General features: G+C 39.6%; 3 protein-coding genes across 11 annotated transcripts in view; 1 reads left to right on the top strand and 2 right to left on the bottom strand.

Moving 5' to 3' along the window:
• The window catches only part of ttyh3a (tweety family member 3a), a 24,652-nt gene extending 15,502 nt beyond the window's left edge, over positions 1-9,150 (bottom strand). For both annotated transcript variants that reach the window (XM_034711843.1, XM_034711844.1), the window contains exons 1-6: positions 8,677-9,150; positions 7,523-7,706; positions 4,691-4,860; positions 2,372-2,483; positions 2,021-2,241; positions 289-384 (exon numbers count right to left, since the gene is read on the bottom strand). In XM_034711843.1, the coding sequence (XP_034567734.1) occupies positions 289-384; positions 2,021-2,241; positions 2,372-2,483; positions 4,691-4,860; positions 7,523-7,648 (725 nt within the window). In that variant the 5' untranslated portion in view covers positions 7,649-7,706; positions 8,677-9,150. The remainder of the gene's footprint in view (positions 1-288; positions 385-2,020; positions 2,242-2,371; positions 2,484-4,690; positions 4,861-7,522; positions 7,707-8,676) is intronic.
• Positions 8,466-22,908, top strand: snx8a (sorting nexin 8a). Of its 6 annotated transcripts, none has more exons than XM_034711846.1 (14): positions 8,799-9,059; positions 12,472-12,538; positions 13,260-13,387; positions 14,494-14,623; positions 15,515-15,705; positions 16,097-16,217; positions 17,909-18,045; positions 18,193-18,273; positions 18,383-18,543; positions 18,727-18,856; positions 18,945-19,013; positions 19,531-19,680; positions 20,791-20,940; positions 21,385-22,908. In XM_034711846.1, the coding sequence occupies exons 2-14, from the start codon at positions 12,502-12,504 to the stop codon at positions 21,463-21,465; spliced, it is 1,566 nt and encodes a 521-aa protein (XP_034567737.1). In that variant the 5' UTR covers positions 8,799-9,059; positions 12,472-12,501; the 3' UTR covers positions 21,466-22,908. The 6 variants fall into 6 exon arrangements, with proteins under 6 accessions (XP_034567740.1, XP_034567737.1, XP_034567736.1 ...); XM_034711845.1 differs by lacking the exon at positions 8,799-9,059 and adding an exon at positions 12,103-12,182; XM_034711847.1 differs by lacking the exon at positions 8,799-9,059 and adding an exon at positions 12,200-12,362.
• Positions 22,341-26,691, bottom strand: nudt1 (nudix (nucleoside diphosphate linked moiety X)-type motif 1). 3 transcript variants are annotated; one of them, XM_034711853.1, is made up of 4 exons: positions 26,507-26,691; positions 26,243-26,432; positions 25,116-25,261; positions 22,341-23,715 (listed from the first exon to the last, which is right to left on the bottom strand). In XM_034711853.1, exons 2-4 carry the CDS (start codon positions 26,392-26,394, stop codon positions 23,543-23,545), a joined length of 471 nt encoding a protein of 156 aa, XP_034567744.1. In that variant the 5' UTR covers positions 26,395-26,432; positions 26,507-26,691; the 3' UTR covers positions 22,341-23,542. The 3 variants fall into 3 exon arrangements, with proteins under 3 accessions (XP_034567744.1, XP_034567743.1, XP_034567742.1); XM_034711852.1 differs by having other exon boundaries at positions 26,243-26,403; positions 26,507-26,689; XM_034711851.1 differs by having other exon boundaries at positions 26,243-26,690.

The following is a 26,691-nucleotide window of genomic DNA, read 5'->3' as shown; positions in this document are numbered from 1 at the left end:
GTCCCCTGTTTAAAGAAGCAAAGCTGTAGATTTAAGTGTGCCATAAAGTGTATTAGTAATCACTTTAACACTGTTGGTTTCAGGCTCATGCTCAATAAATTATGACTGGGCTGATAGTTTTAGAGCTTGGATTTATTCTGACCAACATGCCGAGTTTTCTCTGCTCAGTTGACGGCTTCATGCGCAGTAATCGACACTCATTCTGTCACAGCAGCGAATATAAATTCCCGGTGCACACACATTCTCCCTTGACTAACTCTGTGTCCACGATGATGCGATGAGACTCACCCTATGAGTGTTCCTTTGGAGTTGCGAATGAGGCCAAACAGCACCAGGAGGCAGATGAGGACATCGAACAGAAGCAGGCCTATGTAGCCCAGCCACCTGTGAAGACAAATGTCATTAACGACACATGGCTGGGAGCAGCACATCATGCCATTGAGCAGGGGGAAAGAGCTCCGTCTGTGGAGCCAGCAAATAATACAGACATGTAGCCCATAAAGGTTTCATTCTTCTTCTACAAAAATTAACAAGAAAAGTATTCTCAGAACGAGTAAGAATGTTTTAATGACGAAACAATGATTTAATGTCTTAATACTTTTGCTTAATTCAAAAAAGTAACAAACAAATTTATATTTAACCATGGATTAATAATTATTGGACCTCTTGCGTGCAGGGAAACAAGTTTTGGACACAAAAATTATTTACATGGATATGTTGGATTTGGCCAACTGGTGAAATGTGACATTTCCCTTGTTTTTAGCTCTGTTTTTGGTCCCTACCAACTTCCAAAAGATTGCCGTTTGATGCTAGTCAGGTCGTGCCAAGTGGATTGTAAGAGCTATATCACTGTAAACTAGGGATGGCTAATGATTTTGGAATATTCAAATATTCGGGCACTTTTTAAAAATCGAAGAGTTACTTTGAATATTTTCTCATTTTAAGAGCACAATTTTCATCGTTTTCACCGGTGCCTGGTTGTAATATGGTATTCCTTCCAGACGGTGGCTATTGAGCATCTGTGTTAGCAAACATAACATTTTCTCAGTTTCTGAATCTCACACTACTACACACATATATCTAGAGACTGAGCATGGCTGTAAAATGTTAACACACACACCACGCTGCCGCGTCACAGAAACACCGACATAAAGATCAAGACAGACGCTGACAGTGTCCGCTACTAGCAGCACTTCGTCCTGCTGCTGGTTCACACAACTGCCACAAAAACTGTTAATGTGTGTGTGTGTGAGTGAGATGGGGGATGATGATTATTCAAATAATCGTTGAATAGATGCCTATGATTATCGAATATGAATAGTATTTTGGCCTGAAATGCCCTTTCCTACTGTAAACAGCTGCCTGCTAGAAGAACCTGACACTACAGGAGCTCTGGACCCAAAGTCGGATCAAGTGAAAAATGTAGATGATTATGATTTTACTGCTCTAGGTCACTCTCAAAGAGCTTCTCCAAAAGCATGACATGATCTAAAATCTCCGGCAGACTTTGGACCACTAAAACACAGTGGACCAGCTCAATATTAGAAAATAATCAAATTCAGCAACTTCAAATTTTAGTACACACTGTAGGTGATTTAAGTTGCTTCCTACATCAGATCCAAGCAGAGATTTTACTTCTTAAACAAACCAAACAGTGCGTCCTTGGCCAACACCCTCTCATCCGGGATGAGACCAAGTAACTTTATGACTGCAAGAAGGCTCTCTGATGAGTTCATGACGTCAAAGTCCTCACAAATCAGTGAAGCTCTGAAGGAGTGTGTCCACATTAAAGTTTAATGAAGGAAGGAAATCTGCTCCATTGTTGTCTGTGGTGCCCATGTGCTTTCCTACACTGTTGCTCCCGCTCTGGCTCCTGCCACACATTACTGAGATGAGGATTTTGGTGCATCGTTGTGTGCACGGATATCAAAAGTATTGTCACTTGGACAATTCTTTGATGCCACACATTTCAACAATAAAACCTGCATCCTCGTGTGACTGCACCATTACATTATCTTACCTGTACCAGTCATACAGCTCAATCTTGACAGCCAGCTCCTCCAGGGAGATGTTGGTATTGTCCCAGAAGGGAATCTCCACCATCTGTCTGACCAGCTCGTCCAGCTGGCCCTGCAGCTTTTGGATGATGGACAGGTAGTCGGCGTGCTGTGCGTACTGGCCCTCAAGCTGTTGCAGATTGTCATCTACAGTCTGGTTCAGTGAGGATGTACTGTCATAAACCTGGACGCAGCAGAGCACAAACGGGCATTATGAGAGAGAATGAGTCCGTATGAGGAAATGAAGGTTGCTCATGGCAGAAGGGTGATGATTTATTAAACATGTTGGCATATTTTGTACTCTGGAGTCTTACCAGCTTCTGCACCCCAGTGATTGTGCGGTTCGCATGGCGCAGGGAATACGTCACCCGGTTCACTCCATCACAAGTCTCACCGTTCCCATAGAAACCGACAGCAATGCCAGCGCTGAGGGGAAACAAAAGGAAAGGGAGGGGAGACAGGGTGGTGAGGAGGAGGGATTAGCTAAAAGAGACACAGAGAGGAGACAGAGAAGAGAGCGAGCAAGGGGGAGAGCAAGGCAGGGAGAGAGGCGTGTGAACTCTCCATTAACCCCGTCGGTTCAGAGCCCAGTCAACGGGCTCCTTTCAGTTCCAGCAGAAAGACTCCATACAGAACCATGGAAACACAGAGGAATGGACCAGCTATGCCCCAAACCCTACAGCCCGGCTCACAAAGGCTGTACTGAGGCAGGAGATCGGCTGTCATTTGCACGGACAGGCCTCAGGTTGCAGATAAACAGTTCCGGCAACTGCATGGGAAACACTTTCCGAAGATTCATCAACACACACGAAAAAAAAAAACAGTCAAAATTCTCTCTCTGTCAAAAGATAGAACAATGATATTTCTTTCTACAGTAGGTTCTTTCTTTCCTCTGACAAAAATAAACTTCCTTTCTGTGCTTGGAGGAACAATTTGAAACGAGAGCTGCTATCTCTTCCTGTGCTGCAGCTGTTGGCCTTCTTCATACTCCATTCCAAGCCAGAGCGGATTTCATCAAATAGGATCATGATAAGTGAATCACTCCAAGCTAAGTCAGACCAAGTCTAACTGTGTTCGGCCAACAGCACTCAGTGAATAAATGGGTTTTTCCGCCGTCTGAGAGGGCTGCTAATCTCTTCCGCTCAAGCTCTGCGGTGTGAAAAAGGTGAAGAGGGCCAGATTCAGAGCAAAAACAAAACCAACCTCCCTGCTGTGATGTGAACCCGTGGAAACTCTGCACTGTTCTCTCTGACGTAGACAACATTTCAAAAGAACTGCGGAAACACCAAAAAAAAAATATTGGGATGATCCCAACATTGTCAACGGTGGTGCAGTGCTTTGATGGAGTCTGTGCTTGGCATCATTTCCCAAAGAACAAAAGCAAAAGAAAAAAAAGCGCAGACGTGTTTGATCTCTTCCCGCTTTAACTGAAACACATTTGTGCATGGGTACAAACACACACAGATGCAGTGATTGAAATGCAGTTCTTGTACTCATCAGGTCTCCCTGCTTTTTGTGCTACTCTGAATCAGCTGTGATGGCTCTCTGGTGGCCCATCAACAGACGGAAGGAAACAGGAAACAAATTTTGCATTCAAGGAGACAAAGCAGGTCCAGATGGTATAGCCGCCACTGTTTACATCAAAATTAAAAGAACAAAACACAGAATTGAGGCCAGTTTGTGTAGCTTTTGTGATTTAACAATGCAGTCTCACAAACATAATTGCCTCCAGCACTATGAAGGGAGATGTTCTACTCTAGTTTTCATTTTTGACCCCTCATCCAAATCATCAAACACAGATCTGATTCAGGATATCCTCGCTGCACATTGAACACTTCAAATGCAACTAAGTTATTACAACCAGTGTGATGTTAATGTTTGACAACTGGATAGTTCTGTGCTGCATTGTGAAAACAAATCTGAATCAAAGCCGCACCTTTTAGTGCTTTTTTCCCCTCTATTCTGAACAGAGCAACATTTCCTTTTGAGAGCATCCTGCCGTGTTTTTTGCTTCAGTGCCCGGGTAACCTAACAAACCGCATCCTCTCAGACTTTGAGTCGACCTCATTAAGTCTTTTGCACGACATTAATTGAATAAAGTAAACTGGTTGTATCAGCTATTTGCTTGTGGCATCATCGGAGTGGTAACTGTTATGATTTCCTCCTACCAGCAGATAAATCCCCTCAAACGATTCAAATGTAGTCTTTCTGCGGTCATTGTGGTGCTCATGGAGCTCAGCCACATGGATGAGCCAGAAGGTTGTGAGAGCTGATGGCTAATGTGTTGTTAAAACAAGTGAGTGACATCGTAAAACAGAGGATCAATATAGAGCAGAGCATGGCTGAAACTGATCACTGAATAAATGCTTCAGTCTCATGGCTTTCAGTTTAGGTGGAACTCTTTAAATTGATGTTTTAGTTTGAGCTTGTTTCCTTGGAGGGTGCTTTGTTTACCATAGCATCTTGAACTGGATAGATCGAGGGGATGAAACAATTTAAACATCCATCTGATTTGTCTGATGTGATTTGCACTACATTTTTCGGTGAAAAGATTTTAGAAACACATGCAAACAAACTGAACAGCTCGCTCTGCTTGAGGGTCTCAAAGCAGTCTCATCTGAGTCTGTACTCACCTGCAGACGAGTGTGGCGATGATGACACACCATGCCGTGCAGCAGCAGTCAGCGCCGGGCTGCTCTTGGTTTTTGTTCCGCCGGCAGCACAGACAGATGGAATAGAATAACAAAAACAAGAGGTCCAGGGCCAGACAGGCGAGAGCCAAACCTCCCAGCAACAGGATGGACTAATGGACAGAAGGACAGAGTTATGGAAACTTCATGGCTGATACTACTTACACATCAATAACAGAGGAGATAATGGGCCTCTAAAAGGCCACATAAAAACACATCACATACTATGCTTGAAGCTGAGCATTGATATAGATCGCCCTCTCTACTGCAGGATATATTACAATGTTATGTTGATTAATATCCATTAGAAGCTAGAATATACTTTTTTTTTTTTTCCACTTTTTGCTACAATGGTGCTAAATTAAACTAAAGGCAAACCCCATGGACCCTTTATTGTTTCTGTTGGAAATATGTTCTGGACACTTCTTTACCATGGATCAGTGTTTTATTCTGCACATTTTGTTGATGACTGCTAAATAAAACAATCACTATAAACTGGATGAAGCCTAATCCCCCCTGAGTTGACCAATGGTTACAAAAAGTCAAACATGTTTACACAATGGAACATATGACTGCCCAGCTACGGCTGACACTGCCTGAGTTTCAAAGAAGGTGGAGAACAGTTACTGATTATTTTAATAAGGACTTTTATGATTTACTATTCGGATGTCCATCTCTATAAATCTTGAGGTGAAACTGTTTTTGTGTATTTTAAATTGCCTGTTGTTTTAAAAATGTGGCAATAAAGTAAAAAAAAAAAAAACTAAAGGCAAGTTTTGTGCCAAAGTATCAGGATCTAAGACTGTAGTTAGGAGACCACATATCTAAAATAAGAAGTCTTGTCTTTCTCTTTGCTTTGATTAGAAAATAAATAAAGAGTGCTTTGATAAAAAACAGAAGTTCATTTGTGTCCAAATATGGCACCAAGTGTGAAATGAAATTTAAAGAAATACAAAAACAAAGCATTAAAAATTGAGGTCTCTGCTCCATGTAAAAGCTGCCATCACATTGTATAGGCAGAATTTGAAGGCTCATACTTAAGCAGTATACTATCAAAGAGAAACCTCTCAGCCAACAGCAGCACGTCTTATGTAGGTCACGCAGAGGGCCCCAGTGTTCACTGTACACTCCTGAGGATTCACGGCTGGGGCAAATTTCCATCCCGCCAGTTTTGTTTCATTAAAAACCCCTGCAGGGTTCCTCTATTTGTTCACTTTTCTCCACACTGCATCCCAGTTGCAGACATGCCCTGATGCTGTGGTTGTCAACCATCTTGGCTGCTCGTGAACTCGCTCTCTTAACAATCAAAGGCCCAAAGCAGAGACAGACAACAGAGTGCTTCGTGCGACTATACTTGTGTGTAAATCCTTTTAAGTGTGGACTGTGACACGAACAAAGGACAGAATGGATAATCGGACACTAATACCATTGAATGACACAGGTTCTGTATGTTGGAAGACACAGTTCAACAGTTAGAAAACATCCAATGATGCACCAACATGACGAGGTCCTAGCATCACTGAGCACCACTCAGAGCTCAGCCATCTGCACATGTAAAGACTTCCCCTGAAGGCAGAGTGAGAGCGTTGGATATAAGCAGCCCGTCATCACAGTAGGCAATCAGTTCTGGTAAAGCAAGCTGATGACCTCTTTTTTTTGTTTAAGTAAGGAAATGTACTCAAACAGCTGTGCATTTTCATATAATGAGCATTAATCCACCCTTTATGCTGAACACGTGTATCCCTTTAACATGCATGTTGCGTGTTTATGTTTGTTTGTCAGCAAATCTATGGCCACTTCAAGTGACCTATGTATTCAACAAGAATAATCTTCTAGCCCTAACTACAGCCCGTTTCTATTGATTACACGATGAAGCTGATCAAGTTCAAGATCTAAATGTCAGTCAACATTTCACAAGCTAGTAACAGCAAAACAAGAATGTGGGAACTGTGTAAGTTTGACTCATTCGATCCCTCTTCCTGTCACACACACATCCCTTCCAACGAAGATTATGCATGTCTAGTCCTTCCCTTTCCCCATGAGGGGGCCATGACTCCCATGGTGCTTCTGCTTTTCTGAGTCATACCTCAGCAGTGAAAGAGGAAGTACTGTTGTCTTATGACTTCCACTGATGTCTGCCATTTTTTTGACTTGCATCAAAAGTTAACCTTCAATCTCTTGTGGCATATTTTGCACTCAATTGTCTCTGAAACGCAATTTAAACCCCATCAATAACCAGTCCCTCAGAGGTTTTATAAAGCTGCAGTTTCACAAAGGAAGAGCTTTAACACAATTCATTAAGAACTGATTTCAGATCACAGCCATCCACTGCCCTGACAGATACTACCACCTCACCTAATAAAACAAAGTGCCATCATCAAGCTGATTCTCTTTGATATGAACCATGTGTGCAAATGTGCTTAGGTCAACTTAGGTATCTTGGATCAGACAACTTCAAGCCATCTGGCTGGTGTCTAGAAAAGGTCAAGACATGCACATAAAGGCTGCACACAGATGGTGACATGGCTCGAAAGGTGAAGAGAGTGAACAGGTGCTAGCAAGTCACCTGTCTCTGAAAAATTGTGTAATATTAATCTTAATGTAATGCTGCACATTTGATCACAATGATGTTATGAACCTGCACTCAAATGAAGATTCTGAACTCAAACCATCAACTCATTTATGTAAACGTGTCTAACAGAATATTTAGGATGTCTGATGATAAATACTCCTATGGTTGTGTGAAAGTAGGAAAGGAGGTACGTTTTTTTTTACCTGTTGATATGTCCAGTCCTCGGGTTGGAAGTCACTGCTCGTTTGCTCAAACTTCAGGTTGAAATGTGGGAGTCTGTGCAGGAGATTCACCCACCACGGTGGAGAGTAGCTAACCACTGCTGCCATGGCGAGTAAATGTCAGAGAGGATTGATTCAGCGAACAAGATAGCAAAGATGCTTCAAACTGTAAACACAGAGAGGAAACCAGTTCAGAAACTCTCTCTGTATCTGAGAGGAAAGACAAAAACAAAAAGCAGTGAGGCTCATCAAGCTCGTAGCAGTATAGCTCCAGTTAGACATTCACTAACAACTAAAAGTCCAATTTACCAATCTAAATGTTTCATTGTTCACTCTAATTGTAGTTGATTCATCATTTTACAGTTGCTTATACTTAACCCTCCTGTAATGTTTGTTTCTCTGGAACAGCAATAATGTTCCTGGGCATATACAATTATCCAAAAGTGTCAGAACCCCAAAAAATCCCAATACACATTTTTTTAATCTAAATTTTAACTCCATTACTAACCATTTAAATCAAGATTTAGTTCATTGGTGTTCTTTAATTTTCACAGATCATGGTTCAAAGAGGATAACTCACTCGTTTTTCATTAAAATGAATGTTAAAACTTTTTAAATGTACATTGGATAGCCCCAAATACAAAAGTTTTACATGACATGCATTTTTGTTTATTTTATTTTACAATTGGAATTTTTTTTAATTTTTAGGAAGGGATGTTGGTAAATTAACGCGACACCTTTTCTGTCACATGTTGCCCAGATTTGTATGCTGCATTCAGCTGGTTTGGAAGCCATATATTGCCTAATATAGACATTAAAAAGAGTCAATTTGACCCGCAACATAACAGGAGGGTTAACTCTCTCATTCAGTGCTAGTGAGTTCAAGCACTGCAATAAAAACAGCTCAGTAACCTGACAAACACTGATCCTGCTAGAAGCCCACAAACATTAACTAGCAGATATAAACCCCCGGAAACCAAACGCCTAGCCGAGCTAGTTAGCTTGTTAACCTGTCAGCTTAAGTAAACATTTAGTTATTACAAGAACTAAAGTCAAATAAGCTGCAAACACCAGTCTGCTCATGTTAATTCACATTTCGTTCAACAAAGACAGTATTTAAAGGAAGACATAGTTACCCGTAATGTTAGCTAGATTTAACTCGGCTAGCGTTAGCCGGGTTAGCTGCTGGTTAGTTCAGTTCTCTGAGAGTCGCAGAACAACAAGAAGTCTCTTTTGTTCCACTTGACATTCTGCTCTGCGGTTAGTTATTACATCCTGTTTCCTTCACTTGTCAATCCTTCAGTTCTTCTCTGGTAGTCCTCTTCCAGCGCAACAGCTCAAACAAGAACCTTCGAGCTCGACCTCCATCCAGCCATTATCCGGGTGTAGGGAGACTGTCTGGGGCCAACACGGCGTCTGTTCACGACACTCACCGAGCAGGCAGCTCACCCGGCCCGCACAGAGCCCGGCTTAGCAACACAAAAGTTACCCAGTAGCGTCACCCAGAGGCACATATGTGGTAAGACCATGAGCACTCCGGGTAATATTAGAAAAAGTGTAGACTGCATTATTGAAAAGGGGGATGGAAGGAACATAACACTGGTTAAAAGCTATCGAACGGTCTCATTTTGTACCCAATATAAAATACGGTGGCCCTGAAGGACAAAACTAATTTACAAAAGATGAAACACTTTTACAAAGTTGGAGACAAATTTACATTTTGGAAAACATTTTTACATTTTATAAAACAAAATGACATCAGCAAAACACTTTTACAAAGGCCAAAACAAATTTACCATTTAAGAAAACAAATTTACCATTTAAGAAAACAAATTTACCATTTAAGAAAACAAATTTACCATTTAAGAAAACAAATTTACCATTTAAGAAAATAAATTTATAAAAGATGAAACACTTTTACAAAGCTGGAGACAAATTTACATTTTGGAAAACATTTTTACATTTTATAAAACAAAATGACATCAGCAGAACACTTTTACAAAGGCCAAAACAAATTTACCATTTAAGAAAACAAATTTACAAAAGATGGAAACTTTACCGTTTCTGAAACAAATTAACATTTCATTTTTACGGAAAGGGAATGTACCAAATATCGGAAGTGATACAGAAGTGATCGTTTGAGGGTCAATTAGTTTGTTTTGATGGAGAGAAGCCAAACGGAGCGACATGGTTTACATATTAGGACAAGGGGTGCATCTCGCTCGGCTGGAAGTGAAGCTTTCAGCAGAGCGTCTGCCCCCTGGTGGCTGGCTGCAGTATAGGTAAAAAAATCTGTCTCCCCATTTATTTGAATGGGGGAGCAGTCAATCTTTAAAAAATAAATACACGTGGTACGAATGTTTCTCACATCCGTATGCTGTGGTGATATGTAGTTATTATTTGACTGTTTTGTGTTCAAGGCCTCTTTTTTCTGAAAAGTTTCTTTTCCGTTAGTTATTAGAGTTTAAAAAGCAAGGTTTTACTTCCGGGTTTGCTTTGATTCACAGCTGCCGTAGAGGGAAGCTTGAAAGGAAACACAGCGTCTTGTGACGCTACGCTGTAGGGCGGAGCTCGTTACAGTGGCTTCGCAGGCTCTGGCTGCACAATGGCTGCACCCAGGAGCGGGATTTTTTGGCTTCAGAACCGTACAACGGGAAGAGGCGGAGCAATGCTGTCCATTTTTATTTACAGTCTATGATTAGGATATCCTCGGGTCTCAGAGTGAGGTGTCAGACCTTGGCTGAAAAAGCATCATGTCTACGGAAAAGCTCTGTCATATCTCCTCAAAACCTTCATCATGTGTCAGAATTCCGATGAAACGGCCTCAGACCACAGAGCCTCAGTCAGACTAATAGAAGTCAGACTCTACGGTAAAAGTGTTCTGTCATTTGTAAAAGTGTCTCCAACTTTGTAAAAGTGTTTCATCTTTTTTACATTTGTTTTCTTAAATGTAAAATTTGTTTTGGCCTTTGTAAAAGTGTTTTGGTAATGTCATTTCATTTCATGTCATGTCATTTTGTTTTATTAATTGTAAAAATGTTTTCCAAAATGTAAATTTGTCTCCAACTTTGTAAAAGTGTTTCATCTTTTGTAAATTAGTTTTGTCCTTCAGGGCCACTGTAACAAACCCAAGCCTGTTTGTGATCGCTGTAAACAACCCGAAGCCACTTTAATTCACATGTTTTGGGAATTTCCTGGGTTATCCAATTTTTGGCTGTTAATATTTGATGTACTTTCCAAAACTACAGGTAGAGTTTTAGAACTGTCTGCTTTTTTAGCGCTATTTGGTGTGGTGACACAAAATCTAATTTTGAACAAGTACACACAAAGTTTTACTTCTTTTGCCACACTTGTAGCCAGAAGACAAATTTTGATTAGATTGAAAGACTGTAACTCTTCAACATTTAAACAGTGGATTAGAGACATGTTACATTTTGTAAAGCTGGAGAAGATAAGGTCTACTGTCAGGGGATCGGCTAATAAGTTTTTATTGATATGGCAGCCCTTTCTGAGTCATGTTGATGTTTTAAGCTCTGCTAATTTTGTGGATGAGTAACCTTTCATGTCCATGTAAGTAATAATAGGCAAATGAGTCAAACTGGAAGGACCCTGCCCCTTTGGCTCATGCTGCTGCTCCCCTCTTTTGCGTGTTTCAGTGCTTGTTTATGCCCTGGATAATGGTGTACTGTTTTAACCCATAACATTTTACTTTATTTATTTTATGTATTTATTTCAATTCATCTGTTTCATATATTTATTGTATTTCATGTTATTATTATTATTATTATTATTATTATTATTATTATTATTATTATTAATAATATTATTATTATTATTGTTATTATTAATATTATTATTGTTATTATTAATATTATTTTGTTCATTTGTTTTTATTTCATTCCATTGTAATGTTTTGATATTGAGTTATATTCCCTCTCCTTCCCTTCTCAGTACACAGGTAACAGGTCTAGATACTTTCATAGCATGTACAGGGAAATGGTACCAACATATTCACACATTTTCAACTCACTATCACTTCCTCTGCTGCTTCATCACTCCGGCTGGTGTCTCCTTTGTCCACGCTGTCACTTCTGTGTAATGTTTATGCAGCCTAGAAAACAATAGCATTAATTTGTTTTATTTAATTATATTGTAAGAATTCTATTCTGTTGTGATATTGAGTTATATTCCCTCTAAATGTTACCATGGGTGGGGGTGGTGGGGGATTCTCTTAATCAGTACAAATGTCATCACTGTGAATTATTACTGTTGTATTGAAAAATTCATATATAAGCTTTGTTTAAAAAAACAAAACCTATCAAACCTAAACTAAAAGAAAAAGAAGTTTTATCATTCTGTAATTTTTCTAATTGGTGTAAAAACGGTCATTTGTATGCCATTGAGAAGTAGGCAGATTTCTTTCAGGTCGAAATCTATGAGTAACGAGGAGTAAAATGTTACGTGAATGCACCAATAAATTGAATGCCAACCACCATGGAGAAGTTGAAGTTTACGAGGGGTACCAGAATGCACCAGTACTCGGTCCGCACCATTGACTGTGTAAACTTGGTTGGCACAAAGAATGAGGAACACAAAATCAAATAAAATGAAACGTGCACAAATGAAACCAGGAAATAAACAGGTCCAACTACCGATCTCATCCCAGACTGTTTGATTACACTTTGAATATTTTCGCGGTCGCTGATTTATTTTAAGTTAAAAAGGAAATGTTTTGCCATAAACCTAAGCACTTGCGCTTCTTCTTCACACTTTAAAACTTCAAATTGAAGTTTACAGCTGGATATGACTCCCTCATAAGCTTGTAGGCTACATTTTAGTGCAGGAAGTCACAGCTCCAATTTCCACTTGGACTTTAACCAACGCTCACTACAACTTTAAGAAATAAATGACTTGTTTTTTCTTTTCTGCAGGAAATCACATGGAGGTGCTCTTGTGCTCACATGACAGACTGCACCATGGCAGGAGAGATCAATGAAGGTATAGTACGATAACTACATTACACAATGTTGCCATCTAGTTTCCTGAGCTGTTTTTGAATAGTGTCGTAGTGTGAAGCCATGTATGAGAAATGTTCTGCTGGTTGTATTTAAAGAAGGATCATTCTGTTTGCTGAAGTCGCGATGAGAACTGACCAGTGAGAACTTTTGGGTACATGAAGATCTCGGACCGAAGTCAATCCGTAACCCAGCCAAGAAAGATGTATCACTTTTCGATCAACTTATTGATGTTCCCCTCATATGCGATGAGCAACAGTGACAGTTAATAATCCTGCAAAAGTAATGTCAGGGGCGCAAAATGACCATAAAGCTACATGTTGTGTTTTTTCCTGCCACGTGAAAAAAATGCCACTTGTGCAGGCTGCTATACTTTAGAACATCAACAGAGATAGTTTGATTTGATGTCTTAATTTTAGCTACAAGTCACTACTTTGAAGCTACGATTAGTCTGATAATGTGCTGAAACACTGTATTTATTGCCTTTTGGCTGCTGGTTTGCCTTTCTGTTACAACCATGTGATGCGAAATAAACTAGTCCTATAAAAGCTGATAAGATCACCATAATCCCAGCAGTTAGTACCACTAATACATAACAAGGTCCCATAGTAAGGTCATTAAGGATCAGGGACATACTGCCAGTGATCATATATTTCTTATCCTTGGGTGGTTGTGATGCTACATAGGTGTTGTTCCTCTTTTAGGCTCAGTTCCTGCCTATTACAGGGAAGTATATGAGGCCATCTGCTGTAGGACAGATGACAGAGTGCAGGTTGAAGTTTTTCAGCGGTTGCTTCAAAGGACCGATCTCTCCAAGGCGGTTTTAGGCCAGGTGAGGGGCTCACACTTTGTTGGAATGTGGGGGACAAATCATTAAAATGTTACAGGAGGGAAAAGTCTATTAAAGACTACAACATACATTTAGAATGAAATTTAAAGCAGCACCACCTAACAATAACAGCAGGGAATCACAGTTTCAGACAACTGCTTTTATATTTATAACTTGAATTTACCTTCAGAGGTGAATGTCATCCAACCATCCATAACAAAAAAGGGCTGATTTGTTTTGAAAATGATAAATCCTGAGATTTGTGTTATTACTCATGAATACATTATAAGCTAAAGACTTAAATATACTTTATAATCAATATAAGGCAATCTACTTTGAATATCTTGCCCATTGGTTATTATGGTAAAGGAGTAATAATGTATTATGGGCAGCATATTCAAAGTGGTGCAATAAAATTAACTGTGCAAAAATATTCACAGTGTAAGGACATTTAATGTGAAATAGTATTCATGGAGCAATAACATTTAATCTGCAATAAAAATCTTGTGTATCCAAAAGGTCACATAACACTTAAGACTTCACTGACTGCACCGCTTCTTTTCTTCATTACACTTTTTTCACTACCTCTTTTCATAACTATTTAAAATGTGCATGTATGGTTCGCTGCACGCATGTGGGTCTGTGTTGACTGTTTTTCTTTTAGAGAGGCACTGTACAATTCATTTTACAATGTGCAATAACAACAAGAGCTCTCTGTATTATTCTGTTGTATTCCAAATCATGTAGTTATAGTTTTAACATCCTGTTAGAGAGTTGGCACAAGCATTGTGTAGGCTATCTATCGAACTGTGAAAGACGTGGTAATTAGATTTTTTGTGAGATGATTCATGATTTGTCAGATTGGATTACGTTAATGCTGACATATAACCTAATGGTACGACAAGTCAGTGTTGTGAAATTTCTTTGAGTGTGTCATTTCTGCAAAATATTTCAGAGCCAGCTCACAGCTCTGTAGAATTTCCTTTTTCCTGACCTTTGTGTCCAGTGAGCACTTTTTAGACTAGGGGGAATGTAAAACCACAGTTGAATTTAGACTTTACTGAGAAAAAAAGATGACCTTCATGTCAGATTGTCTGTGTCCTCCTCAGATTGCTGAGCATGTAGACTCCACGGACGGATTCCTAAGCAAGTTGTCTTTCTACAAAGCGCTTGCTTTGATCGCTTTTGCTCAGAAAGGAAAACAACCAAGTCCCAAACTCTTGGAGAACTGCATACAAGGTAGGTGACAGTGGTGCAATGACAGCAAAACAATAAAATGTTTGACTTAATGAGTAGCTCGACAGTTTCTCTGTGTCCTCTCAGCCACCCCCCTACTGCTCAGGTATTGTGTATCATTTGTTTAGGGCAAATGTCACTCTTTTATGAGCTCACTCGTACTCAGGGTTCATTCCCTATAGGTTTTCTCTGACAGTTTATCACTGGGATACACCCACCTGTTGCTTCCACGTAGATATACTGCATGATACTGCAATAGTGTTAAGTACTTCAGGGATATTTGGGAGTTTTCGTTTTAAATGTATGTCAACAGAATAAAAAGCTTGAGTCCACATTTTGAATTTTTCTCACAGTAGAAGAAATAAGAAAAGCTATTGATCTGATTTAGCTTTATATCATGTATTTTATTTCAGCAGAGAAGCCTCAGCAGTGTGTGTGTTGCATTCTTTCTCTGGTCCCTCAGTGGGAAGATGATAGAGAGGAATTTTCTGGTTTTCATAGAGGTAGCCATTATGCTGGCTCGAGTTGGATCCATTACCAACCTTCTGTGATGATTTAAGGCTTTCTCTGTTATTTCAGGTGTGGCCAATGTGGCAGCTAGCTGCATGCCACTTCCTCATCTGTGCAAGAACAAGTTTTCTGCGTTTGTCGTAGTGCATTACATTCAATTCATGACCTTCTTGGAATGTTGGGGAATAAAAGATCACATGGGCGCTATGCACAATACAGGGCATGCTAGAAACAAAGAGCAAGACACGCTGTTATCTACTCAAAGAAGATATGTGGTTTAAACACAAGCATTCCTTCTCGCTACGCAATTCATACAGTCTTGAATTATTGAGACTAATCTGAAATACAAATATTAGAAGTCAGTTCTGGTTGTGTGTTCAACAGAGTTCCCAAAACCTCAGCTTGGGGAGCCGAGGGATTTGAGTGCATTAAGGATGCAGCCGGCTCAGGAGGATGTGCTGACGCTGTCCCAGACACTGGACAAACTGCTGGCCCGAGACACGGTCCAGGTGGAGCTCATACCTGAGAAGAAGGGCCTGTTCCTCAAACATGTGGAGTACCAAGTCACCAGCCAGGCAAGGGATTCCATTAAACCTAGTTCATGGAAATTATTGTGTTAGAGAGACGTAGACAAAAACAACAAATAAAGCTAAAAGTGTGCTCACCTTTTGATGACATAGATGATGAATGTTGTTTGCTTGGTTCTTTTCTCCTCCTGCAACTCATTCCTTGGTTATTTGTGAATTTAAAAGAGTTTAAAGTAACAAAATGTCTGTGCTAATTGTCTCAGAAAGTCATTTATCATGGAAGTCCATTTACATTGTGCAAGTTGTTTTTTGTTAAGTAAACACTTGCAGTTAGCAAGTAGAAAATGACTGATTCTGGCCTTTCTGCTCTCACAAATGTAATGTAAGTTGAAACTTGGTGCCTTTTGTCTTACTTTCTTTATTTCCTTTTCGTTTTTAGCGATACAAGATATCAGTGTACAGACGCTACAGCGACTTTGATGTCTTCCACGAGGTTTTGCTCCAGAGATTTGCCTACAGAGTGGTGCCAGCACTGCCACCTAAAAGAATGTTAAAAGGAGGTATGTTACTCTGTCTGAGCTTTGACTTAACCACAGCTTCCCTCGTGATTCTTTGTTTCTACATCTCTTTCCTTTCATTCATCATTTCTCAAGCCATTTTTTTGATGGGGATTATATGCTTTATTCTAAGGTTGTGCTGGATATCCAGGGGGCTCTGTTGGCTGAGCGGGCTTTGGTTGATGAAGTTTTTAGAGAATAAAGAATACACGTTCAGTTCGATCCAAACGGTTATTCCTGCAGGTTCTGTTCTTTCAAACACCATCATTACCGTTTATCAGAGCGATTGCCTGACAGAAACAAGGAAACTGGTGATGCATAAAATGAGCCTATTTCAGCTCTCAATGACTGATTGTAGCTTTGGAATGATAATCATGTCAACGCACACACACATACACGAACACACACACAAGCACACTGTGGAATCTGTGTAAAACACTGGATTGGACTCAGTTACAGATCTTCAACAGAATGTGTCAAAAAATATCAGATAAGTTAATTTGTCTTCCCAACATGTGTGCTATTTTCTGTAAACGTATTTACATGTGTTGCTCGAGATCTGCTTCAGTTTCAAGGATGTTGTAAAATTCTGAAATAGAGTGCAATTTTAGCAGTGCACTTATATCACATTTTAAAACTCATTAGGAATGATGTTCTATTTAAAATAAGCAGCATCTAACTTCATACGTTCTTTTTCCTTGTGAAAACAATGGACTGTACAAAACATGAACACAGTCTCAGCGATGTCACCATGTAGTTTCTGAAGAGGTGTTATGAAGACAAAAGATGGCGATCGCCATATCAGAAATGCTAACTCCTGCTAACTTTCGTCTAAGCAAGTGGAGTTGAGGACAAAGCCTGGCTATCTGACAAACAGCTACAATGATCTCATCTGTCAGTCAAATTAGCCATGCCCCTAATTTTGCATAGGTTATATATAACTCAGCCTTTACATAATCAATATAAGTTTAGAAAACAAAATGTAGACATGGAGAAAAAAACATTTTCAGTACCAGACTGTAAACATGTTAAATCCCTGCTGTTATAATGGACTTTGTAATGTTACATCTTTTCCTGGGCTTTCATGGGATTTTGGAGCTAGCCACCAGTGGACACTCAAGGTACTGCGCTTTAAAAAAACAAAAAACTTCTTCAACTCCAGAGGTTGCCCCTTGGTCGAAACGCAGTGCCTCTATTATCCACATTTCATTTTAACAACTGACAGATAAACCTAAGTGGTGGGTTATGCTTTCAGAAGCTAATAAAGCTCCCAACCACTAGCTTGAGGCTAACATAAGAAGCTGCCAAAGAGATTTGGTAAGCTGACTTCTCTATTTTGTTCCTCAGCCAGTTGATTGTATATGAATATGGACAACGTAACACAACAGAGGAGGTAGGCTTTGTAACCAAACTGTGCTGTCACCAAGGGGAGCTCTTGATGTTTTGGCTGCACTTTAGGTGAAGGGTTGTGTCGTCCATTGCCAGTTTATGGCTCAGCACCAGCCAGCTCTAGCTCAGGTGACATCAGCTGATATTGAGGCATTGCTGATTTTGATTTTGCCCTGCTTTCACTCTGGAGCCAAAAGATTGGATGTTTGATTTCCCTTTTATGTTTCTGTTATTTAATCTCAGTCCTCTCACACCTGGTCAAACTGCTACATGTGTTCTCACTGTTTTTTGTTATTTCCCCACAGTCTTGACCTCAGTCTCTGAGCGGGAGTTCATTGAGGGACGGCGACGAGCTCTCGGCAGATTCATTAACTTGGTCTCGCGGCATCCTTTCTTCTCAGAGGACGAGCTGGTGAAGACCTTCCTCACCTTCAGCGGCTCCGTATGTTGTCATTTTATCACTGGCTGCTTTGTTCTGTTCTGCCCCGTGGCTGTTGCACCATGAGCGTTATCATCATGATGACTGAGAGTGAAACGCATCCTGTTCTAGCCACTCAGTGTCTTTTTCCTCACCCCTCTTCCCACACAGGATGTTCAGACTAAGCTGCGTGACACTTACAAGAAAACAGGCGATGAGTTCATGACCAACAGAATCGCAACCCTGGCAAAGGTTTGTCACAGTGTCTGCAAGAATAATAACTCTGATTTACACTCCTCACGATGATCACAACTTTACAACTGCAAAACATTTCAGAAAGCTGTGTTTGATCTGTTCACAGGAATATCTCCCTGCTGACATACAAGCCCAGTTCTCAACAAGCAGAGAGCTGATCAGAAACATCCACAACAGCTTCAACAAACTGCGTGACAGAGCTGAGAAAATGGCAGAGCGCTCGAAGGAGAACGCCACTGATCTTCTCATGTTTGGCAGAGAGCTCAGGTATTTCATCATAAAGTATTTTTCTTGTACCCAGAGGTTTGGGACTCAGAAAAACAAATGTTAATAACATTCCAATGCTTTTGTTTTTCTGTCTGTTTTATGAGTGTTAGCTTAACATGAGTTTGGCAGCTATATTATAAAGTTTCATTCTGCCTCTGTAATAATGCTTTTTTTTTTTTGCAGTTCACTGGGCTCAGACTCTTCATCTCTTCCCTCCTTGGCCTCCTCTCAAAGCACCTGGGGGGCCCTGCGTCAGTCTCTGAAGAGTCTGTCTGTGGAGTTTGCTGTGCTCTCTGACAAAGCTGCTCAGCAGGTACAGCCTTGAGTCCTTCACCTGCACCACCTGCCAGACTGTGCTTTACCGAAACTTGTAATAAATTCTGTTTTGCCAATATCCTCAGGGCAGACGGGAAGAAGATGATGTTGTGGAAAAACTGAATGTTTTCCTGGATTTACTCCAATCCTACAGAGTGAGTAGATTCATTTAACCAGTCCACTTTGGTGACTTTGCTCTGATGTTAGTATGTCTCAGGTTGCAAGTTAATAACGCTCATTTTATGAGGCGTTGATACTTATTTTAAATCATAAACTCCATAATAAGGACCTCATGTTTTCAGAGCAACCAGAGCTACATATTTTCAGTACATTCAATTTTAGTTAGGAACACAAATAAGAGCATTACATTGTGACTAATTAAACAAAGTTGCATCCTATTATTCCTGACCACAACCAGTGTTTCTGTCTTAGAAATGCTGTTCCCATTGATGCATGTGTTGTGGATAATAAGGGAACTCATTAGAAGATAAAGCAGCATTTTCCACTGCCTCATCCAAATCTTTTAACTCATATATGCTAATTTCATCATTTGTATACAATTTCCCAACATCATTGGTAACTGTGTTTTACTGCTGTTCTGCACATTACCATTTGCAGACAAATTAAAAGGGAGCTTCATGTGACCGTGTGTTCTTGTTTTTTTTTCCCTAGGATCTGTGTGAGCGTCACGAGAAGGGCGTGCTGCATGAGCACCAGAGAGCTCTGCACAAATACGGCATGATGAAGAGGCAGATGATGACCGCCACGGTGCAGCCCAAAGAGCAGGCGTCCGTGGAGCAGCTAGAATCACGAATAGTTCAGGTGGTCGATCTTTATCATTCCATCTCTTTCCATGTTTGAGACTGACAGGATGTTACCAGATTTATTACAATGAAAATCTCATATTTTAATTCAATATAGTTTGTATGGATAACTCCACTTAGAATGTCCTTCGGTCAAATCTGTGTTTCTCTTTCAACATGATTTCACATTAAACACTTCTTTCGAATACCTCTAATTATCCAATAGAATCTAGATATATATTCATTTACTTACTGAGGGCGGGCTAATACAACCATATATTTTCATTAGTAACAGCTTTCACTTCAAATGAGCCGTATCCCCATGTCAAACAAGGCTACTAAGCCAAGGTCCATTAAGTTGGCCTACATACCAATTACAGCGCCTTGCTGTGTCCTGCTGTATCTCTGCTGGTTTCCATCTTGTGACTGTACTTCCTCATAGTACGTGTTGTTGTTGTCTGTGTTGGGCATTGTGGTCAGAAATTTTTAGTCCTTGTTTTTCTTGAGAATATGGAACAGTTTGGCATTTATCTGACCAAAGTACTTTCAGTTTGACAGCCGCTGTCAGGTCACTGTGATTCAGTTGCTTCAGATTCTGAGTTCCTTTTTTCATTAGGTGTTAGATTAGTGTATCAACAAATATATAGATATAACTTTGACTTCCATATTGGGAATGCCATTACAATTGCTTATATTAGCATGCTGACACACCCACTTAGAAGCTAATAACATGCTAATGGTCATGTTTACCTTTTTTTTTTACAACTTTCTTTACGGGTTGGTACGAAAAAGCATATATAAGCATATATGTTCATGTCAACCTGTCTTTTATAAACATAAAATATATTCACCTTCAATTGGTAAAAGTGAGGGGATGACCAGATTAATTAGGATCCATCCTCTTGGGACCATGCATGTCTGAGCGACTGGAAATTACCCTCTGTATGATCATCATGCAGAACAGCCTCCCAGCTAGCATGGATAAAAGAGATATTAGAAAATAGAGGAATAGAAATAGGGTAATGTCTGGGGATTAAAGCCCTCCTGGTTCTAATCTGACAATTACGTCCTGAGGATCATTTCACTCATTTGCATGATGACAATTTTATCTTTATTTTTCTGTTAATAGCAAGAAAACGCCATTCAGACCATGGAGCTGCGGAACTACTTCTCTCTGTTCTGCCTTCACCAGGAGACGCAGCTTATCTTCATCTACCTTCCAATCACATCCCACATTCTGGGCGCTTTTGTAAACTCCCAGGTTCAAGGACACAGAGAGGTGAGGCTGCTTGTCGGGGAATCATTTTCTAACTAGATGCTTCTCCACATCTATGTGGTGCTGCTCCTTGAGGGTCAAACCTGTTTTAAATAACCTTTTAAAGTCTAGAAAATAACTAATAATGATGGATGATAACACAGTGAAGATAATATCCTCATCTTGGGCATGAACCAGCGAGTCTCCCACATGCCTGCGAAGACATTTTTAGATCAATAAAGCACACATTTCTTCAGTTAGTTGCCTCTGGCTGAGCCTCTTTTACCTAAGATCCAATATAAAAACATTTTGAGAAGATTTCTTTAGCTCTAAAAGAACTTTAGGATAATTCTGCTAAAATAGGTTTTTACAACTAATACATAACAACCTCCTGCACACCACAAAGCATTTTTTTTGTATTTTGTGCCTCAAAACTTGTAACAAACTGACTTGCTTGTTTCCTTCCAGATGGGAGAGGTTTGGAACGAACTCCAGCCAAAGCTTGGGTGTCTCTTTGGTGGTAATAATGGATTGAAGCCCCCGATGTAAAGCTGAAGTATTGGAGGTGAAAGAAGAGAAACACTGCCACAGGAGGATCACAACTTGGAACGTAACTCGCTACAGAAAAATGAAGTTCACCAAGTTGTTTTTTACTCGTCATACATTCCATTCAGTAAGAGGATTTTTTAAATGAGCCTCATTTTCATGAATTATTTTTGGATATGATCATCAACCATGTGACATGATAAGAGAGTGGGCTCATACATCTGACATAACATGCTCGGCTTAATGAGGAAACAATGTCCACTTAACAATCGAGGAGAAATCCTTTAAGTGTTATTTTACAAGGGACCAGCCGACCCTTCAGTCGAGAAGGACGACAGTATGTTTTGCATTCCAGCTCATCTCCTAAGACATGAGTTTATAACTTTACCTTTATGTTCAATTAGTTTATTGAGAGATATAGAGAGAACTAGAGTTATACTGTGTTATGGATGAGGTTATTTTGAATCTCCAGTCCTGAAGGTTTCTGGTTTTCTCACTGAATAACTTCACAGCAGTGTATTTTTGATACATATTTTGGTTTTTAAGGATGTGTAGCAGCATGCTTTACATTTTTTTATGGACAATTATTGTATTTCTCTCACTTTTATAGTTTGCCTCGGATGTGGAGCAACATATTTGCCTTTTCTGCTTCAGACTTACAGTTCTATGTTATAAGCTGTTTTATAAAAGCCTGTACTCAAAGTGAACAATACTAAAAAGGGCAGATATCTGAGACTTAAAACAACAACCTCTGGCACAAGCTGTTTAATGTCAACAAAACACTATAAGCTATATGTTTACTGCCAAAGACAAATGAAAGAAATTCACCTGAAACACAGCTGCAAAAATCATCCAACAGGATTTCTACACAATTGAAATGAAATAATCAGTACTTTTATTTTGAAATCACTGCGAGATTGTAGACTTTAAATAGATTAGATGAAATGAATAATTGATTTGTAGTAGCACACACTAGCTTGGATCTTTCTGAATTCTTTTCCAGACACTATTAGACTTTCTTCTTTCAGATATCAAGCATGAAAACAACTGAACACTTCACACTTATGTTGTCACGACATCGCCTCTTGACTAAAAGAACCTCAAAGGGACAGTTTGCCATTTAAAGGCGCGTGCTTTGAAAGTTGCCTGAAGAACTTGTCACCTACTGATCTCATCTCAAACACACCAAACTGACTGTGCTGAATGATGCAAGAATGCTGCAGGCTCTTTTTTATATAGAAAGTTCAACATTTATTTTATGAAGAAACTCCAACGCTGCATCCAGTGATGACATTTTGTTAAAAAAAATATTGAGTATGATGATGACTTGCACAGAATATGAGACCCAATAAGAGTATTTCTGTAGATACTGTAAATATTTTATTCCAGAAGTTGTGTTAAATCAGTTATTCTAAATAATAAAATTCCAGAATGGATATTTCTGTCTGTTTATTCCTGCTTGAGTTTTTCCTTTTGAGATCTTATGATATGAAAACAACAGTTTTATTTTCTAATAACCTTAATGTGTAACAGTAATCTTATCTTTAACCTCAAAGCCAACATGATTGTGTTTAGAGACCAGTGTGTAGGATCTGGTTGGATCTATTTTGCTGGTATCCTCTACATATGTAGTTTATCACTATCACAGAAATTACTTTGAAACAAGATCTGTTGGATTTACATTGCCTCAGGATAAGCTTGTTATATCTGCAAGGGGAGTTCTGTTCCACAATTTCCTCCATGTTTCATCAGAGGCCCAGAATAGATGAACCACTTCACTCTACAGCAGACTTTTCAAATTCTGGCTTTTGAAACACTGTTGAATAGCCCGCTCTTATAAAAATAAGAAGCCGATGGAAGCGGTTGTGATATGGATGCAATCTCCCCACTAGTGGCCCCCACATCCTACACACTGCTGCCTCAAACCCTCAAAGCCTGACTGTCCCCTCCAACATATAACACTGAACAACAAACTGAACAGCGTGACATCATCAATGTTTAAAGGGAGAAATTTGGAACTCTGATACTTCTTTTGGTCTCATTCATTAACGTCCTCGGATTCACTTTCTCTGATGCTGTCTCAGAGTTCCTCCACTTCCTCCAGTGTGTGGCTGAGGATCACATCATGACCCTGAAACTTAAAGTACCCAACAAATTTCTTGTTCTGGAGCAGCAGGGGGAACCACAGGATGTCATCAGCCCACATCTGACTGAAGGGGATTTTGTTGAGTTCAAACCACTGAGGTCTCATTTCTGCAAAACAGACGAGAAAATGATTATAAGGTATTAGATCATTAAAACACTGTTATATATTCTTTACCAGAAATTACTTTTATCATTTTTTATTTTGTTTATATCATCAGTATTGCATCAGGTCAAGAAAAACAATAAGATGCTGACAGATATAAGGGCCTGTCTCCACTGATGGTGCTTTTTGTGCTGGCAGCACCCACAACCTCAATTTCAAAATGCTTCTCAACAGCACTTACTGTTGTTAGGTTATGAAAGCTGTCTTGCATGTTTTGCGTTTTTTGGGGTAGTGGAATCTAAGTTTGCTTTCAATTACTCTAAATGCTTCATGTGTACTTTTATTCAAGGAAAATGTACCCCAAAATAGAAAGGAATCATGTTTTTTCATCATCTGCCTAACCCTTTTCTCGATTCTGGTTGGTCTGTGAGGGAGAAGTGAATCAGACAACAACTTCAGAGTGCTAAGCAGTAAAAAAACATGTTTACCTGGGACGCTGAGGAATGAATGCTGAACATGGATAGATAATTAAAAAATAGATATCACACGCTGACATTGCCGAAAGTGACATTAGTGGAAACGGGCCCTAATTGTTGACATAATAACATCTTACATTTATCTGACAAGTAAAGCATTTTTCTCTTTTGTATTGATATTAAATGCTTCTGAAAACACACTCTAAGTCATAGCAGTCTCTAATTTTCAGCTGTTACATTTTATCTGATCAAACTAGGGCAAGCAGCTCTGCACTCTCTGTTTTCTCTGTCTTAAGCACATTTCATTCAAGCCTGCTTTTTTGATCTCTTCAGCTCTTGGCTGTTTGGCTTCTCTTGGCTTGGAGACTCTGGCCTACTGATTTTTAACTCCTCCAGTGCTTAGCTGTGTGACTTCAAGCTTCACTGTTGAACTTAACTAAACTCACAGGAAATGCAGAGGTCTGCAGGTCTCTGCATTCTTTCTGCCCAGAGCCTCTACTTTCCCTTGGTGTATTTACTGTCTTTAAACTCTACTACTGGGAGAACACTTACAGATTTATGCCCTTAGCTAATATGCTCTGCTTGCTAACAGGCATGTCTGTAAAAAAAAAAAAAGAAATCTAGTTTAAAGTAACTGCTCAGCTCAGAGGGATCATTGTAGACTATTTGTTTTTAAAATGGTATTCATAAACAAACTAGAGTAAATGGCTGTGATGATCGTTGTTTAAATTTAAGGAAAACCATAAAAGCGAGGGAGTCTGGAGTGAATATTGAGGTAAAAGGAGGTTCCTGTATTTAAAAGCAGTCCCATTCTTGGAAGTATCAGCAACAAAATACTTCCTAGAAATGACTTAAGCTGGAGTTATCTGCCAACACTACCAGTTCTCATACTCACAGTCACAGTTCAGTGCGATGCAGTTTGGACCTACCCTCTGATTCTGTGGGTTCTCCTTTATAATCATCAGCTCTGAAAACATGGACGTCCAGCAGCTGTGTCTCTCCAACAAATTCAAATTTGATGTTCCCGATCTTCTTTAGATCATCCACCGTTAGGCCACTTTCTTCGTGCAGTTCTCTAAAAGGGAAAACATCTTATTAATAATTAATATTGTTTACATTAGAAATAAACTCATGGCAAACTTCGCACAAGCACTAAAAGCAAAGAGGATAGTGAAGTGAGGACGTCAGTGTTTCTATTTGTGTGGCCTACTGAAATGCATAGTCACTCACAATGATATTTTCTTTAGAACTTCATTTAATTTTTTGACTGTCTTTGAGTTTTATAGAAAAGGTTGTTGTTTTCCATGATCAAAAACTGTCCAGCTCTACGGAGGGATCATGTTCAATTGCAAGAAAACATAGCCTAAATATTTCAATGATGTATTTATCCTTACACTGCTCTTTAGGTTGAGCAGGTCTCTTTTCTTTTTGTGGGAGGAAACAGTTAGGGAAAGGGTCTGATTGCCTTCAAGGCTTCCTTCCTTTTGCTTTAGAGCAGACTTCCTGTTGTTGACTGATGGTCACAGCAACGCATCATTTGCACCATACTCCAAACTATTCACTTTGTGAAGCTCACATGACTGCATGAACTCAAATCTTGAGTTGATTAAGATTTTCTCTTCCTTAAAGTGCAATTCACGCAGCTTCATTTATTGCATGTTAAATCATATATGCATGCTTGAAGTGCAATGATATTATGTAAGTATGATTGCTTGCAAAATCAAAGCTGTGATGAGAATATGTAATGTGAATATGAAGCATAGATTAATTAATTGAGATATATAATCAGGATTTAATTATTCTTGCAAAGAAATGTTTTACTATTTGAGAATAAAGACGAATGCTTGCAAACTGTGTCCTGCTTTTGTTCCTTGTTTTTAATCAGGTTTTGCCAAAACATGTTAAATATTTGCCTTTTAATCCTACATCCTATTGAGCATCACTGTCTCTTGATTAAGTCTGCTTCTTCATTCAGCAAATACACAACTGAAAATCTCAGTGACTCTGATCTACTGGCCTCCTGGGCTTCAGAGTTGAGCTGAAAGGCTAAATTTACCTCCTCGCAGCATCCTCAATAGTTTCTCCAGGTTGAACTTTACCCCCGAACCCGTTCCACTTCCCCTCCCCGAATCCTCTCTTCTTCATGCCAAGCAGCACCCTGCCGGGCCGGACCACCAGCACCAGGGTCAGCAGCTTGGGGCTCAACATATCACCTGTCTGAGGGTAAGTAAGGATAGCAAACAGTCCTGAAACAAAATAAAAGGATGCACAAAGCTACAGAAGCTACTGCAGGACTACTGTTTGGCGTTTGAATGCTTGCCTGGTTAATTTCTGCCTTCTGAATCGATTAAAAGGAACAAAGAAAGACCAAAAACTGATAGAAGATAGAAGCAAGTTACTGTATCCTGCACATAGACTGTAAATGATCCTGCACAGACGGGTTGAGTGACTCCCGCGTGCAGGCAGCGCCACAGAGGACGTCACGTCATGCGCAGATCTGTAGCT

Source organism: Notolabrus celidotus, chromosome 20 (genome assembly GCF_009762535.1).
Source record: "Notolabrus celidotus isolate fNotCel1 chromosome 20, fNotCel1.pri, whole genome shotgun sequence".
NCBI classification, from domain to species: Eukaryota; Metazoa; Chordata; class Actinopteri; order Labriformes; family Labridae; genus Notolabrus; species Notolabrus celidotus.
The sequence above is the reverse complement of the archived record's forward strand: the minus strand, read 5'-3'. Positions and strand labels throughout refer to the sequence as shown.

What these genes read in the sequence shown, in the direction of transcription:
- nudt1 (XM_034711853.1), bottom strand. Translation starts at nt 26,394, where the DNA reads ATGTTGAGCCCCAAGCTGCTGACCCTGGTGCTGGTGGTCCGGCCCGGC. An exon ending in ATTGAGGATGCTGCGAGGAG is followed by an intron (nt 25,262 to 26,242) that starts GTAAATTTAGCC and finishes TTTCCCTTTTAG; the next exon opens with AGAACTGCACGAAGAAAGTG. An exon ending in AGAACCCACAGAATCAGAGG is followed by an intron (nt 23,716 to 25,115) that starts GTAGGTCCAAAC and finishes TCTGTTTTGCAG; the next exon opens with AAATGAGACCTCAGTGGTTT.
- snx8a (XM_034711845.1), top strand. Translation starts at nt 12,123, where the DNA reads ATGAGGAACACAAAATCAAATAAAATGAAACGTGCACAAATGAAACCA. An exon ending in CCAAGGCGGTTTTAGGCCAG is followed by an intron (nt 13,388 to 14,493) that starts GTGAGGGGCTCA and finishes TGTCCTCCTCAG; the next exon opens with ATTGCTGAGCATGTAGACTC. An exon ending in ATTTACTCCAATCCTACAGA is followed by an intron (nt 19,014 to 19,530) that starts GTGAGTAGATTC and finishes TTTTTTCCCTAG; the next exon opens with GATCTGTGTGAGCGTCACGA.